Source organism: Metopolophium dirhodum, chromosome 1, assembly GCF_019925205.1.
Source record: "Metopolophium dirhodum isolate CAU chromosome 1, ASM1992520v1, whole genome shotgun sequence".
Taxonomy (NCBI): Eukaryota; Metazoa; Arthropoda; class Insecta; order Hemiptera; family Aphididae; genus Metopolophium; species Metopolophium dirhodum.
In genome coordinates this window covers 73,322,509-73,340,121 of record NC_083560.1, presented here as the reverse complement: position 1 = coordinate 73,340,121, position 17,613 = coordinate 73,322,509, and the positions used below count along the sequence as shown (strand labels likewise).

The window sequence follows — 17,613 nt, the reverse complement described above, 5'->3', positions numbered from 1 at the left end:
TGACAACCACAAAAAATATACGATTTTCGTTTTCCGAATCTTTAAAATGCGAATTTTTAAAAATTCTTTCTTATTGCCCATCTAGATCCAAATGTCAAATACGTTTTGTTGAAAATAGGTATCGGGAAGTAGATTAGTGGAAAAGTATTATAATGAGGCGGTAACTAAAATATAATTTTCAAATTTTATAGAATTGCGGAAAATTTGAAAAACTAGCACCCCTTAAGACATTTAAAACAGTATAATGAATAATACTAAGTAAGTTATAATTTATTAATTAACAAACCTTCTACCCTTTGGTTTTACATTTTCATTATTATCATTAAAGACTGTTTTAGAAAAAAATTTTTTGGTCCTATTTTAAACAAATTATAAGTCTCATATTTAAAAGAAGTAACTTTTTAAATAGTTTAAAGAATGGACAAAACAGTAGGTACCTAATATTCAGTGTTTAGTAAGTTAGAAAGAAATAAAATAAAATAAAAAGAAACTCATTCGGTTCCTTATTGTTCTTTAAAAAAAAAAGAATCGTTCCTTTGTCGTTCCTTTGGAAAATGAGTTCCAAATAAAATAAAAATTCTTATTTAATCATTAATGTTTTTTTTATGCATACCTAGGTACTTCTTTAATTATAATTTATAACTACAAGTATAGGAGGTACATATTTTATAATTCTATTTTGAGATTTTCTACAAAATTAAATTGTTGGTCGACGTCTTATCGTTTATTATTATAAATAATTGTATTTTATATAGGTACCTACTCATTTCTAAATAAATTATAACTTATAACTATAAGAAATAGTTAATAAACTGACTAATGAGTAACGATTAACATCGATACTCGATAACGATCATTAATTTGCAAGCTCCATGTCCCCGCCCCCCCTTCTTTAGAATTTCAAAATAAAATTAACTCCATTCATTTGTGCTTTGTTTGTGCTTTTAATCCCGTCGTTTGTGCTCAACTCATTCCAAAGTTATTCAACTTACAAAGTCGGGGAGCTGGGGACGTGCTTAGCTAACCACTTTGGAATTTCGAAACAAAATTAACACCATACGTTTGTGCTTTTAACCCCATTGTTTGTGCTCAACCTCTTTCAAAGTTATCCAACTTTAAGAGTTGGGGGTTAAAGTGTAATCCCCTTTGTCTTGCGAATCTGATCAAAACTGTCAACATAATCATTTTTACATCTATGGTGTTTAGAAGTAAAACATTTGGTTTGTCAGAAAAACCCATAAACTTGTGGATTAGAATTTTTTTTTTAAGTTTGTGCCATTTCCGGAAAAAATATTTGCGACCCAACAAATGGACTTACAGCCTAATACTAAAGATTTAATTGTGATACAGGTAGTACTTTAAATACATTCTATGTATTTTGGAAAATCAAACCGATGTGGATTAAGAAAAAGTTTGAGCAATTTTTTTTAAAGACATGAATTTCTAATTTTATGATTTTGTTTACCTAGGTATATATTATTTAAAAGAAAAATAAAGGTTTTAACTATTTTTTTTGTAATTTAAAATTTGTTATTCTTAGGGACTTATAACTTTTTTTTATTATGCTTATATTATTAATTAAAAAGCATATTTCAAAAAATTAATAGCTAACATATGACAAAATTAATTAAACTTAAATTAAATAAATATTATAATCTATCAATTATATATAAATAAATATACAAAAAAATAAATAATATAAAGAATAAATAAAATATTTAGTACGTTTAAAATTTATTTTCTAGGTTAGAACTGACGGACTAAATTTCTCTAGCCCTCCCCCTACAATTTCAACAATGTGCATCAAAACATAACTGAAAGTTTGAAAGCAGTTTGTAAAGGGTTTTAAAAATAACGTTTTCGTTTAGAAAACAAAAAAATTTAAAAAAAATGGAATAAAATGGAATAAAATAATATAATATGAAATCTAAATTCGTAAAAATTTAAAATTAAAAAAATACAAAAAATATCAAAACTAACAAAAAATTTAAAATTAAAAAAATCTAAAATTAACAAATCGAAATTGATAAAGAAATGAAGTTAAAATATCTAAATTGATAAAAAATTGACTGAATATAAATCTAAATCGATATATATATTGATTTATACACAATTGATAGATTTTAATATATATATATTTTAGATTCTGAGCGAAGCGATGAATGTATTGATTTTACAATGATGTGTGTTTTTTTTTAATTTTTTTTTTTTATTTTTGTGTCTGTCATCACCTTTTAGGACAGTAAAAGTGCTTGGATTTTCTTCAATAGTAACTTTTCTGATAGGAAAGTGAATCTAGTTGGTACTTTGGGGGGTCAAAAGTAAAAATGTCTCAGTAGTTTTCACAAGCGACGTGAAAAACAAAAGAAAAATTAAGGAAAAACGGGAATTTTTACGCAAAATCTGTTTTCGAGAAAATCGATTTTGGTTTTTGGTGTAACTCTAAAACAAATGACCGTAGGGACATAAAATTTTGACTGAATGTTTATATTAGCATTTTCTATACACCATAAAATTTACAAAATATTTTGACTCTTTTTGAGCTGTTTACGGCCATTGTCAGTTTTCAATTTTTTTAGTTTTTTTTTCTTTAAATATCAATAAAATTTTATCTGTTGAGTAAAAAAGCTTGAAAATTTAATAGAAGGCTCCTAGGTTATTGTTTCAAAGGCAGATGAAAAAAATTAAAAATCCTTAGTCACAGTTTTTAATTATAAGCATTTAAAGTTCAAATTTTGATAAAATACGGAAAAATCACGAAAAATAGCAAATTATTTTGAGTTGAGAATTCATAAAAATTTTTCTTTTTAAATCTAAGATTTGAAAATGTAATATAAGATTACTCATAAGTTTGTCTACCTTTATCAAAAAAAAAAATGTCTAGAAGAAACTTAAAGTAAATTTTTATGAGCTTCTGAAATTTATATTTTTACAACATTTGATATTTACTCGATTTCTCATGTAACAATTTTCTTATTTTATTGTAATTAAAAAACGAATGACTGTAGATACTTGAAAATTTCACTGAATGTTTATATTAGCATTTTCTACACACCATAAAATGTTGAAAATATTTTGACTCTTTTTGAGCTGTTTACGGACGTTGTCAGTTTTCAATTTTTTAGTTTTTTTTTCTATAAATATCAATAAATTTTTATTTGTTTGGTAAAAAAGCGTGAAAATTTAATATAAGGCTCCTGATATATCGTTCTAATAGTAGTTGAAAAATATTAAAAATACATAGGCACAATTTTTTTTTATAAGCATTTAAAGTTCAAATTTTGACAACATTTATCAAATTTATAATTTATTATTTATTTTGTGGTTAAAAATTTATAAATTTTTAAATTTTTAACTTTTATGGCTAAGGAATGAAAATTTAAAACAAGGCTCCACGTAAATAGGTTATATATAAATTACTTTATTCACAATAATATCATCAAATATACTTGGTAAAATCATAGGCTGACTGACCGTTTTCGCTCAGAATCGTTTTTCTTATACAATGATATTATATCATTGAATTCAAATTTAACACCATCCATTACAGTGACCCACTTGTAACCTACTGTACAGCAGAGCGACATCCACTTATCCACCTTTTTTTTATATTTCACATACCCATATCTTGCTCGAAAATGAAAACTTCAAGAATTCGGCTACGCTTAAGCACAGATAATGTTCTTACCTAAAAGTTATATTATAGGTCAATTTACTCTAGTATCAAAACTAACAGCACACTATTGAAACTAGTGAACGACAATTTTCTATGTCGTGCGTGTGTAAGACATACGGAGACAACAAATGTATGGGTGTAGCGTACTCTTAAAAAGGAATTCGTTTCAAGAATCCATTCTTTTTTTAACTAGCCCCTTCCAAACACTACTAATATTGATGTTATTATGTTAATATAAAAGCTACAACAAAACATAATACACAACGTGTTTTAAAAATAAATAATATATATTTTTGTTCTTACAATAATAAACATATATACAATTTTGAACTGTTTACGGACATTTTCAGTATCCAATTTTTTTAGTTTTTTTTTTTTATGAATGTCAATAAAATGTTATTTGTTAGAAAAATAGAAAATTCAATATAATGCTCTTAATATAATATTGTTACAATGACATTTGAAAAATAGAAAAAATCCAGTCACAATTTTTTTTTATAAGCATTTAAAGTTCAAATTTTGACAAAAGGCGTACAAATCACGAAAATGGGCAAATTCTTTTGGGTTAGAAATTCATAAAAATTTTCTTTTTAAATCTAAGATTTAGAAATTTAATACAAGATTCCTTATAAGATTATCTACCTTTATCAAAAAAAAAATGTCTATTAGAAAGTCAAATTTCATTTTTATGAGCGTTAGAAGTTCAAATTTTTACAACATTGGATATTCATTCGATTTCTCATGTAGCGATTTTCTTATTTTGTTGTAATTCAAAAACGATAATAACCGTAGACACTTAAGATTTATATCATAATATGTTTAATTTATTAATTCCCATACATGATAAGATTTTCAAAAAATGTTGACTTGTTTTGAGCTGCTTACGGAAATTTCAAATCTCAATTTTTTTTTTTTACTATAAACACCTATTAATACAATTTTATTTGTTCAGTCAAAAAGCGCCAACATTTACTAAAAAAGCTCCCGATATATTGTTTAAATATCAGTTGAAAAATATTAAAAATGCATATGCACAGTTTCTTTTATAAGCATTTAAAGTTAGATTTTTAACAACCTTTATCAAATTTGAAATTAAAAAATGATTTTGTAATTAAAAATTTATAAAATGTTCAAATTTTATACCTAATGATTGAAAACTTACAACAAGGTTCTACACACGTACGTAGGTTATTCTGTAACCAAAAAATCTCAAAAATATAAAAACACAGTTTTTTTTTATAGTTATTTTATGTTCAAATTTGGAGTAATTACATCTTAAATAACCAAGAATAACGATTTGAGTTATTTTGTTGTAATATGATAATATTAATTTAACTTACTAGTAAATAACATTAATTTTTCATGATTGTTTGACAATTTTTACGTCATTGTTTATTCACCCGTAATAATAATGATGACTCATTAATTGATTTTTGATATTTCGTAAGAATTCGAAAACAAATAACCGTAGATACTTGAAATTTTCCTTTTAGGCATATTATTGTACTTGTTTTGAATAATCCAACATTTAAAAAAAGTATTTAGGTGTATTAAGTTATTTTAAAAATTTACTATTATAATTTATAGTGTTAAGTATAATATTATATATTAATTATTTAATGATCACTTTAAATTAAACACATTTTGTTAGAACATAATCAAATTATATAAGTTAAACAAAATTAACCTTTCAATTTAAATTTAAAAATTACTAAATTAACTGATTTTTATTTACGAAAAGTATTCAATAAATTAAAAAGTGTAAGGACAATATTGACAATTTATTATTTAATAATTCATTTTAGCAAAGAACTTTAACATAAGGAGATTGTAACTTGGAAATTCTGGGATTGAACTTACGAATTCTTACTAATTACTTATAAGATAATGGCACTGTGCAGAACTTGTTTTAAAAAAGTGTATGTTTTAAACTGCCATTTATATTTTTTTTAAACTAAATATTTTATAAATACTTCACAATTATATTATATAGATTATTAGATTAAAATGCATATATAAATACATACTACGGAAATTTCATTATGTAAAGAAATAATAATATAATACCTATACAGTATACATAGTAGTAAAAAGTCTTCATAAATCGCATTTTTTAATTATATAACGAAATAAATAAATCGATATGTTTTTTGTTTAAATACCCAATAGGTACTTTTACTTATACATTAGTTTTTAGTATCTTAAACTATGATTCAATAGAATATTAAGTAGGTATACACCTACTTATATATTTAATTCACCACTTGAAATTTCCAACAAACTATTAAGGTAGGTACTTAAAATTAGATAAAAATAGTGTAGATAAATAAAAAGTTAAACATAAGATTGGCAATACACTCAGTGAATTCCCAGGAGCGATGAATACGAGCGTTTATAACTAATATTTATGAATACGGTTGTCAGGTTTTGATTGCAAAGTTAAGGCTAACAGCATTTCACTAAATGTTTATTTTAAATATATTGAAAAATCAAATTTTTACTTTATAGATTGAATAATCGTGTTATTAGACAAATCATAAAATAATTGAAAAATTTAAATAATTTTATTTAAATCTTATAATTTTTCCAATATATATAAATAGGTATATTTAATTGTTCCACTCGTGCTGTGTTCTACTGCTGTCTGCTGTGAGCTTCAATGACACTCTCAAGAAAAAGGTAACTCAGCTGATAGTTTTCTGTATTATTTTTTAACTATTTCAGCAGACATTGAACAATCTATATGTATACACTGCTATATCGCGTTCGATTAAGTTGAAAGCAGGACATAAGTTTCTAGGATCTGTAAAATATAGTTTAGAAATCTTATTTATATCAGTGATCAGTCTAACAAAACCGGATCGCAAGACCTAGGCGTGTAGTTCCAACCACGTACCAACCCAACTATACTACCTACTTAACTAGATAAGATTACGAATAAACATCCAAGGCAGGGACTGGAACCGTAACGAAGTTGATCGGTTTTGTACCGAAACCTTTTGAAAATCTTGGGACCGAAACCAGACCGGAACCCTTAAATACATTATTTTAGGAACCGAAACCGAAACCTATATTTTGGTTTTTTTTCGGTTCCAAAATCCAATAGATATTTTATCTAAAGTAGTAGGTATAATTATAAAGTTAGTTAGTTACTACTTATTGGTAAATATAACATAAAATTATAAAACCATGGATCTATACTAAGAAATAACAATATTATTATGTGTACAACAGAATTGTCATAAAGCAAATTCCAAAAATCCAAATTCTAATTTCCATGTAATTTATAACAAGCGTGGTATCTACCTGCGTTCAATTATTATTGAATCGCAAATCACAATTCGCAATAATTAATGTAGAATTTCTAAACACAATAACAATTTGTACGTTTATAAGTGTTTCAGAGTAAGTTGTCTTATAATTGTTCCCTAACTAATATGCCTGCAGGGCTGCAGTTATAATATTAAATACCTAATGTGGGTATCGTATACTAGTTTAAAATTTAAATATTATTAACTAATAAAATAGTTAGGTTTAGTGGATACCTATTTAATATTTATGTTACTAGGGGACCCACCGACTACCACCCACCCCTCTATTTAAGAAAAATCTCAGAGGCAAATGCCTCTGAAATTACCGTTCACCACACCACTGTGGATAATAATTGGTCATGGGCAGCGCTGGGGTAACGTTACCGCAGCACGAACATGGGGAAATCGCGTTTTCTCGTGTTAGGAGAGGTGTACAAAATTGTACAAAATAAAGTACATACTACAGGATAATTTTGATATTCAGTTTCAAAATTTGCATTGCTGGGTTAACGGACCTAAGATTATAGGCAATATCATAGGCTTTATATTATATTATAATTTTAAAGCTATTTATAAGTATTTTAAGACTTACATCCATAAATTTGTACTGTACTTAAATATTATCCCTGTCTTATAATTTATTATTTAATTGTTACTTATTTATTTGTTTAAACTTAATTTGAATAGTTTGATAAGAATTATGAATGTAGTTGTCTAAAAATTGTAAACACATCTTTAAAATAAGAACTGTTGTCTCCTCCACAAGCCTACGTTTTTGGAGACAATCATTTAAATAATTTTTTATTGTATAATGTATGTACATTTTTTCTTAAAATGCAATAAAGTTATTATTACTACTATTATTATTATTATTATTATTATTATTTGCTTTGGGGATTTTGGATTTTATTTCCGGGGATTTTTTTTCCAATTACCACATTATAATAGGTAATACACTAATACCTATCAGGGATTGGTGCCGAACCTAAAAGAATCAGTTCTGGAACCGGAACCTTTACTTTAATAAATAAAGTACCGAAACCGAACTGGAATTTTTAAATTAAATAGGTTCTTTTAGGTTCAAAAATAAAATAATTGAATGGTATTAATGTTTTGTGTATATACTATGTATGATCATATAAGTTTTCTAATATTTCTCTTACTATTAATTAAACCCGAATTCCGGATAAGTATTTAAGATTATTATACTTTTTGGTACCTAAATTATCTGGAACTGGTACTAAAATTATTTGGAACCGATACATTTTTTTTTTTGTTATCAAAAAACCAGAACCGAACCTATACCGATAAATTCAAAAGGTTCCAGTCCCGGGTACCTATATTATATATAGAAACCTATGTATGAACTATTGTGTGGGTCACTCACAATAAATCTGTCGTATTTAAATCAACTGTGTTTAGATCGATCTAAATTATTCAAATGTTTAAATAATGTATATTTATAAAAAATCTTCACCTAAATATTTATCTTAGTTTCTAAATTACATGTCACTAATAAGTTGTTATAATACATAGGTACTTACTGTTTACTTAATGTATAATTTTAATTAAATTTTTTTTGTAGATCAATAGACACGACCAAGCACATATTTTTGAAACCAAAAATTTTCATTTTATGGATGGTATTCTTTACATTAATATATTGGACTTATTCATATTATTCTTTGACTGCATTTGAAGTGCCTCTTAGTAAACCACGTTCACTTATCTTAGACCCAGGTAAGTAGGTATTAAATTACAATTCAATTTTATTAGATAGGTACAAAATATGTGCGACACATTAATACAAAATTAAAGAAAATTACAGGTTATTTCTTTTATTATTTGACAGTATTAATTTCATGTTGATAAATTAAATATAATATTTAAATTGGTTACATCAATATTGAAAAATCAATGTCATCATATTAATCTTACTAATTCTTACTGTAAATTTGTTTACAAATATGAACTAGTATAATAATTTATAGGATCTTATATAATATATTGTATAAGTCCATAAGGGTAATAATTGTAATAAGCATTTTAATACAGGTATTGTGTTAGGTATAGCTCTCAACTTATGCAGAATACAGTACATCATGACCTTTTATATTATAATTATTTCCAAATCACTTTAACACAAAAATGTTAACACTTGATATAATATTTTTTCAAAATGATAATTATCTTCGTTCTCTATAAATTCAAACTTAAAATAACCAGTAGGTATCTAGTACTTATTATCACACATTTTAATGTACCAATTTAAAATGTTAAAACATTCAAATTACTTAATTTTTTTTTTTTTTTGACGCTTTAATAACTTATTATTAGAGACCAGAGTTATATGAATTACAAATGTACTAATTATGATGTAAATGTAAATATGCATGATCAAAAAGGCAAAATAATTGATTACAAAATATCTTAAGTAGAGTATACCTAATGTCAAATTATATCTTTAATACTATAAAAAAAACTTATGTAAATCACATTAATTCTATGCATTGGAAAATGTTTAGAATTTTAATAAAAAAATTATGTATTTTAATTTATTATGTATATGTATATAATAAATATTATAAATATATAGTAAAATGTATTATGTATTTATTTTATTTTATTTAGTGAAGAGGGTTCAAACAAAGATCATAAACTGTGGTAGTTAAAAAAAAAACTAATAAAACTCGAAATTTTTTTATGCCTATTAATAGCCAAAAACGAATCGCCATATTACGTAAAAATGGTGTGGTGCATAGAAATTGGTACTATAAACTTTCAATGAAAATGTTATTTAGTCTGTTATTTTTTTTAGAGTTACACAAAAAACAACATTATTTTTTTCAAAAACTAGTTTTGTGTAAAAAATCTTAGTTATTCCTTAATTTATTGTTTGTTTTTTCTGACACTTTTGAAAACTATTGGGAATTTTAACTTTTGAACGTTCCAACTAGATTCACCTTCCTACCAGAAAAGATACTGTTGAAGAAAATTGAACCATTTTTCTGTCCCAGTGGGTGATGACTAAAGACCGGATTTATATTCTTTTAAAATACCTTAAATATGATGCTAATATTCTCGAAAAAACCTTAAAATATTCTCATTATATTCTCTTAAAAATTTTAAAAATATGCTAAAATATGCAAAATATACAAAAAAAAAGAAAACATATGCAAAAATAATCAATAAACATCATTATATTTACTTTAATATGCATTTAAAATTTTTTTTTTTCAATTTTATATTAATAGCGAGTTAATTATTAGGTATTTAAAGTTTCGTATTCTAATGGAATATTATTGCATTTTAGTAAGAGTTGGAAATGATAAAATAAAAAATTGTAAATGTTCAAAAAAAATTTTTCTGGGTACCGTAATATTAAAATTAAAAATAAATTCAAATTTTTTCTCACAATTTACGAAATATTCCAAAATATGCTAAATGAGTTAAATATTCTCTAACCCATAAAATATTCTCAAATATGCAAAAAAAACTTTTTTCTATGCATTCAGAATTGAACAAATCATCCACATTTTTTACTCTCATAAGACTGCATGGATCCAGTAACGAAATGTAAAAACATATAAATCCGGTCTTTAGTGATGACTGATGACAGACACAAATAAAATTAAAATAAATAAAAAAATAAACACATCGTTGTAAAATCAATATATTCATCGCTCCGCTCAGAATCTAATAGGTATGTATTTTGATTGTCAAAAAGATTTCCGTGATTATTTAACATTAATTGTTGATCAACATAGTATCCTAGTTTTTATTTTAATGGGAACCAAGAAAAGAGTAAAAAGTTATTATTTTTATTAAAAGTGTTTAAAATATACAAATTATATGATATAATAAGAAAATATGCCTTAAATCCTCAAACTATATGGATCAATATGCAAAACAAAATTCAGCATGAAATCAGTTTGATTTGAACACACATATTTCGAACCTTCATAGATTAAATTTATACAAACAATATAAATATAAAAATTCATATTAATCCTATAGTTATAAGCATTTAATGCTGAAAACACGGACTCAGTAAAAATAGATAAAAACAATTTAGAAATTGAAAACAAACTTACAACTTTGATTTATAATATCTCTATCACAGTTCAATTTTTATCAGGAACAATTTAATATAATAACAGAATGAATAACTAATAGATAATAGTTTTAATCAAAGAACCATTTCGTGAATTTGAAAATTGTATAGAAAATTACTATAGAAGTACCTAATATAATTGTGCAGTCAATATCCAATTTATTATTATTACATTTAGGATTAATTTTCTAAAAGTAGTGTCTTTAAGATGACTTAGATAGCTAAATATTACTATTTCTTTCCAGTTACCTAACAAACTATAATAAAATAAATAATTATTCATTTCAAATTGTATATTTAATATATATACTGTGGTGTTATTAATAAAACTTTTTATTATTATTATTAATTTTAGAATTTTAATCAAAAATTATATATTTTAATTATGTATTATATATGTATATTATAAATATATAATATATAATGTATTATAAATTTATTTTATTTAGTTCAGTGTGTACAAACAGAGAGTATAAACCATGGTAGTTAAAAAAATAATAAAATTCGAAATTTTCTTATGTCTATAATATGTTAAATGGGCCATAACTATTGCAAAACTATACAAACCTATAAATTGATAATACTACTAGAAATCACATTTATGTATAATTGTTATTTGTTTCAGATAAATCTGGATATTTAATTAATACATCAGGATGTCGAATTCCAGAAATGTATTTGAATGGACCTAAAATAGATAAATATCTTAATCCTAACGTAGAACTAAATTGCAAAACGAAATGGAATCTTACTCTCCCATATTTAATAACCTCAGATTTAACATCACTAATACTGAATATGACAGCATGGGCTACTTTAAATATCAGTGAGGGTGATACAAGTTTTGTATGTTATTACATACCAGTAGAAAGGTCAACAATTGACAACGACCAAGATCCTAACACGTTTAATGATAATGGTGTGAAGTAAGAGTATTTTTTTTACTTTAAGTTCAAAAAATAAATATGCATATTTACCAGGTTAGGAGTGTATAGGTATCTCATGTCGTTTATTAGAGATAAGTCTTATTTAAATTTGATAAAATTAAAATGTAAATGCTATATTTTTTGTTTGAATTGCTATTCATAGACATTTTAAATTTGTTTTAGTTTTTTTTCTAATAATGTCAATAAAAATTGTTTCACTTGATCTAAAAACGAATTGATTAAATATATTTAATTTAATAATTTTTATTGTATACGAGATTTGTTATAAACTGTTCTTCCTATAACAAAACTAGAATGTCATATTAATTTTTTATAAGCATTTGAAGTTCAAATTTTAGCAAAATTTGTTAAAATCACAAACATTTGCAAATTATGTTGTATATAGTTAAAATATATAAAATTTTAAATTTTTATACCTTAGAGTAGAAAATGTTATAAAAGGTTCCTTACAAGTAGTTGATACTTAAAATAAGAAATCTAAAAAATATATACGTAAGCAGTTTTATTTTTAAACATTTGAAGTTGTCGTAGTACTTCCACTGGGAGGCCTCTGCAGTCTGTCAATTTTACCTTTTTATTTTATTTTATTTTTATCAAATACTATTAATTGTTCTTATTGTTCTTTTTTTTAAAAAACGGATTGAACGATAAACTTATGAAACAAAAAAAAAACATCTGAAGTACAAATTTTAACAAATGTTGACAAAATTAGATATTTATATAATATTTTGTTGTGATTAAAAATCATTATTCATGAGAACTCAGAACAGTTAAGTATTTTATATATTTTACTTCATGAAAATACATTTCAATACATTTGAAAACATTATGGTATAGCCTATTTTTGGTTTTAACCGTAGGTATTACACTATAAATAGTTAAATAAATTATTATAATAATAATAAACAATAGAAATACCCACATAAAGTAGGCGTTTGATTGTTATACGTATGCATTGATTTATCATTTAATTCAAATTTAACACTTCCATTACAGTGATATGCTCTATGGCAAGGAACACTCAACTACTACTGCAGGGCAACAGAGTGGTTATATTTATTTTCAAGTTTCAATCATTGTTTTATATTATATGAAGTCTTGGTCAGTGCATATAAGAATTCAACATATTTTATCCATATAGCAATATTACTATGGTACTTATTTACGTATAACCATCGTCAGTCGAAGGCATTGTAAAATCTATATATAAAGGCTTATGTTAGAGCAAACAAAACAGACTTTGTAAAATTTGATAAGAAAACATTTTAATTTTATTTGGCTGCGTACTTATAATTTGTATCAGTCGTCAAAAATAAAAATAATACAGTGCATAAAACGACATGAAACACCTATATAATATTTCTATTAGCTATACCTATGTGAATGTGTAGTATAATATTAAAATTCCAGAAACGTTAATACCTAATAATTGCCACATAGTATAATTAATTTTAAATTTAGTGGCAAGATGCACCAAACCAAACCTACAGTGATATTAAAATAGGAATTAGGTGTACAATTATAAATGTAATTATTTTTCTTATAGATTTGGCGAAAAAGTATATTTTGCACACAATACGACAGTTTCAAACGAAATGGTTGAAGTAGTATGCACATTAAATTCAAGTATAGTTTACAAATATTATCATATATTCATACAACCTACTTCATCAGTAAGGAACCGAAAAGACGGAGATGTAAGTGTATTACTTTTGGGTTTAGACGCGGTATCTCGTATGAACTTTCATCGTCAAATGCCAAAAACTAGTGCGTTCTTATCTGAAATTGGCACTGTGGAAATGATAGGTTATAATAAAGTTGAGGATAACACATTTCCAAATGTAGTTCCCACACTGACTGGAATGTCAATTGAAGAGTTGAAACTAAACTGTTGGCCTGAAAACGACGATTTTTTTGATAAGTGTCATTTTGTTTGGGATGATTATAAAAATGCTAATTTTAGCACAGCTTTCGCTGAAGATAGTACTTTAATTGGAATGTTTAATTATTTAAAATCTGGATTTTTTAAACAACCCACTGACCATTATTTAAGACCAATGATGACCCATGCTGAAAATAGCATAGGCCACACATCGATAATAAACACTTTAGGTTGTTATGGTACTCGGTTGGCAATGACCATGATGCTTGATTATGCCTATAAAATTGCATTATCTATGACTAATCACTTATATATGAGTGTATTTTGGACGACGAGTTTAACGCACGATTACGTAGAGTATCCGAAATTTGGTGATGATGATTTAAGGGACTTTTTTGATGCGTTTAACAAGTCTGGTGAGCTCAATAAAACGATTGTCATACTAATGAGTGATCACGGAATCAGGTGGGGACGCTTTAGGGACACATACCAGGGTAGTTTGGAAGATAAGCTACCCATGTTGAATTTCATCATACCACAGTGGTTTAAAAATATGTATCCCAGCGCAATAGAGAATTTGAATAAAAACACGTTTCGTTTAACAACGCCGTATGATTTACACGAGACACTATTAGAGTTCATCGACATGAACCAGCTCGATGACAATGCAATTGCGAGACGAACGAAAATGAATAAATATAAAAGAGGCACAAGTTTGTTTCTTGAAATCCCAGAAAATAAAAGTTGTGAAACAGCAGGAATACCTAAAAATTATTGCGCGTGCCAAGAGGAGAGGCAGGACTTAGCTGTAGATAACGCAAACGTCGTCAAAGCGGCTAATGCCTTAATGCAATATGTAAATTTCAAGTTGTCGGCGTATAATACACTTTGCGCAAATCTAACGCTGCAAGAGATCTATAAAGCATCAGTTGAAATCGATAATAATACTGCAGTGAAAGATTACTTAATACAAGTAATTACGGTTCCTGGTTCTGCGAAATTCGAAGCAACGTTAAGACATCATAACGATAACTTTGAAATGATGGGTTCAGTTGGTAGATTAAATTTATATGGCAATCAGAGTATTTGTATGGATGACGCTAAAATGAAGTTATTGTGTTATTGTATTCATACAAATTAAACTCAAAAACACATAGGTACTTCGAGTAATGTCCCAAACTCATATCATTTTATCAATATATTATTATATTAAAGTGATTATTTTATTAATCAGTACTCGACAGATAAAATAATGTAAGTCGCAATAATTACTACTCATTAGTAAAATGAGGGACAAAAAAATCGATTTTTCTAATGGAGCTTAATTTGTTTTGTAATATGATATTTTTTATTTTATATATTTTCTTTATAATATATACGACTATGTGCATTATATTTTCACAAAAACAAATATCAGTTTTTAATTTTTATTCATTGATATGTGCATTTGCGTATTTTAACAAACGTATAACATTTTATTATTATTTGTTGAAAAATAATAAATATGATTATTATTTATTATAATAGTATAATACTATATATTATTTTATAATTTGATCGATTTGTATTGTATTATCATTAACAATTCATTTGAACTTTTGATTGACAAAGGCAACAAAACACGTGACATAGGATTTTAGTCTGGTTCTTTGTTAAACATACAAATTGATCTAACGAAACGATAAGAATTCTAAAAACAGATTTGAATTTGTCGTCAAATCTACTTAAAATCGATCTTGCCACATTTTGATTTTAACTTCTCCAAAAATTAAAATATGACAATTTTTAAATACTCTTTTTTAATATAAAATGTTTTGGAATTTGGGGGATAATTTTTTTAAGATGTACCTAATCGCGGAATCAATTTCGCGTGGATTCATGGGCAACGCACGTAACAATATCGCAGACTATGAGGCACTAAACAATAAAATAATACATAACTATCTAAATGTTTTAATGTTTTGATTTAATCATTTAATTTAGTATATGTTGTGGGGATGCGGGGGACAAAGTCACTATACAATTTATCTGGTATGCAACGGAGTTTTCTGAACTAAAGTCCGTCCTCAATAATTTTTGTTCCAATTCAAGCACTGGTCTCGACACAGGTAAATGCACACCACACATATTTCAATTTTAATAATAATTATACCCAGTCTCTATAATTATGATATTATCATAGAAATCTTTAAATTTATCAATAAAAATTTCAATTGTGAATCTCCGACTTATTAGTTACCTACTAGAGTAAAGTATATGCAGTTATTGGCACCTTAAGAATTCGTTTTTGGTAGTTATTGGCACCTAACCTGCTCTATTACGAAATCGAATAGCAAATTATCAAATAAATAATATGATAACATCAAGATTGATAATAAAACAGTATCAGTATGATCGTATAATCGAAAAAAATACCCCTAAAATTCATAATCAAACATTTTATATACGAAAAAAATATTACTTAGTGCCACTAACTAAACCCCTGCCAATAACACCATGCCTTACCCTACATACTTTCATTCAAAATTAATTTCGTTTATTTTTGATTAGGTAGGTACTCATTTAAAATTATATATTAGTATTTAATTATGATTTAGTGACTTACAAATTTCAAATTACTAAATAATTAGATAGATAAGTTAACATAAATTACAGTAGTTTATTGAACTACTGCAATTTAAAAGTGCCAACCCTGTATATAGACATAAGTACTAAATAGTACTTAGGTATATTTTAAATCAAAAAATAAAAAGATTATATTAAATTCGCAGGCCACAGCTGCGTATGGTATCGTATAAACAAGTTTATTTTAATTAAACAACAACTGTACATTTGAACATGTATATTTGCATAAATGTTCGTATTTTATAACATTGCAGGGATCTGAAACATTAATTATTATTAATATTGCCTACTTGAATATAGGTATATTAGATATTATTATAATATTAAATAGGGCAATATTATACTTTGGCAGGTTTTATTGATGTAGGTACCTAGAGCTAGTTGGGCTAGTTGGCTTACTTTTTATACTTGTATTTTTAATTTTTTGAGTATTTGTGATTTTAATGCTCAATCACACCAAACAGTTCACTAACATATTATAAAATACATAATCAATTTAGGTTATTGTTTTAATAATCTGTAATTGTCAAAAAAAAAAAAATTCTACAAAAAAATATTCAAACCAACTTGCCCCATTAGCGGGGCAAGTTAACAATACCAATGGGGCATGTAAATAACACGTAAATAAACATTTTAAATAATAGGATATTTATACATTTAACTTTTTTAATGTTTAAAAAAAACATAATAATAGTTAATAGAAATTAATGAAAATTAAATAACACCTCTTTATAGCTTATATAAAACAATATTTAAATAAAACAAATACCTACATATACTTCAATTTTTTTATAAATAACAATTATCTCTTTATACAAAACATTTAAATGAAACATTATTTGTAACACGTCCTCTTTAAGTAATTCATAGATATTAAAATTAAGAACAGAAATTTAGAACAGTGAAATTTTCAAATTCAGAACCCAATAGAACCCTATGGCAAAAACAATTACTATAACAGAAAACTCGTACATTATTTTATTTATTGACTATTATAAGTTTTCATATAATACAATGCCTAATTGAAATATTCGAATTACTCTACGTTAAAATTGAGG

At 25.5% G+C, this 17,613-nt stretch overlaps 1 protein-coding gene across 1 annotated transcript; it reads left to right on the top strand.

The window, feature by feature from the left end:
• The first annotated feature begins 5,405 nt into the window (after positions 1-5,405).
• On the top strand, positions 5,406-15,386 carry LOC132936556 (uncharacterized). The gene is made up of 4 exons (XM_061003296.1): positions 5,406-6,355; positions 8,573-8,727; positions 11,727-12,027; positions 13,595-15,386. Exons 1-4 carry the CDS (start codon positions 6,336-6,338, stop codon positions 15,069-15,071), a joined length of 1,953 nt encoding a protein of 650 aa, XP_060859279.1. The 5' UTR covers positions 5,406-6,335; the 3' UTR covers positions 15,072-15,386.
• The last annotated feature ends 2,227 nt before the right edge of the window (positions 15,387-17,613 follow it).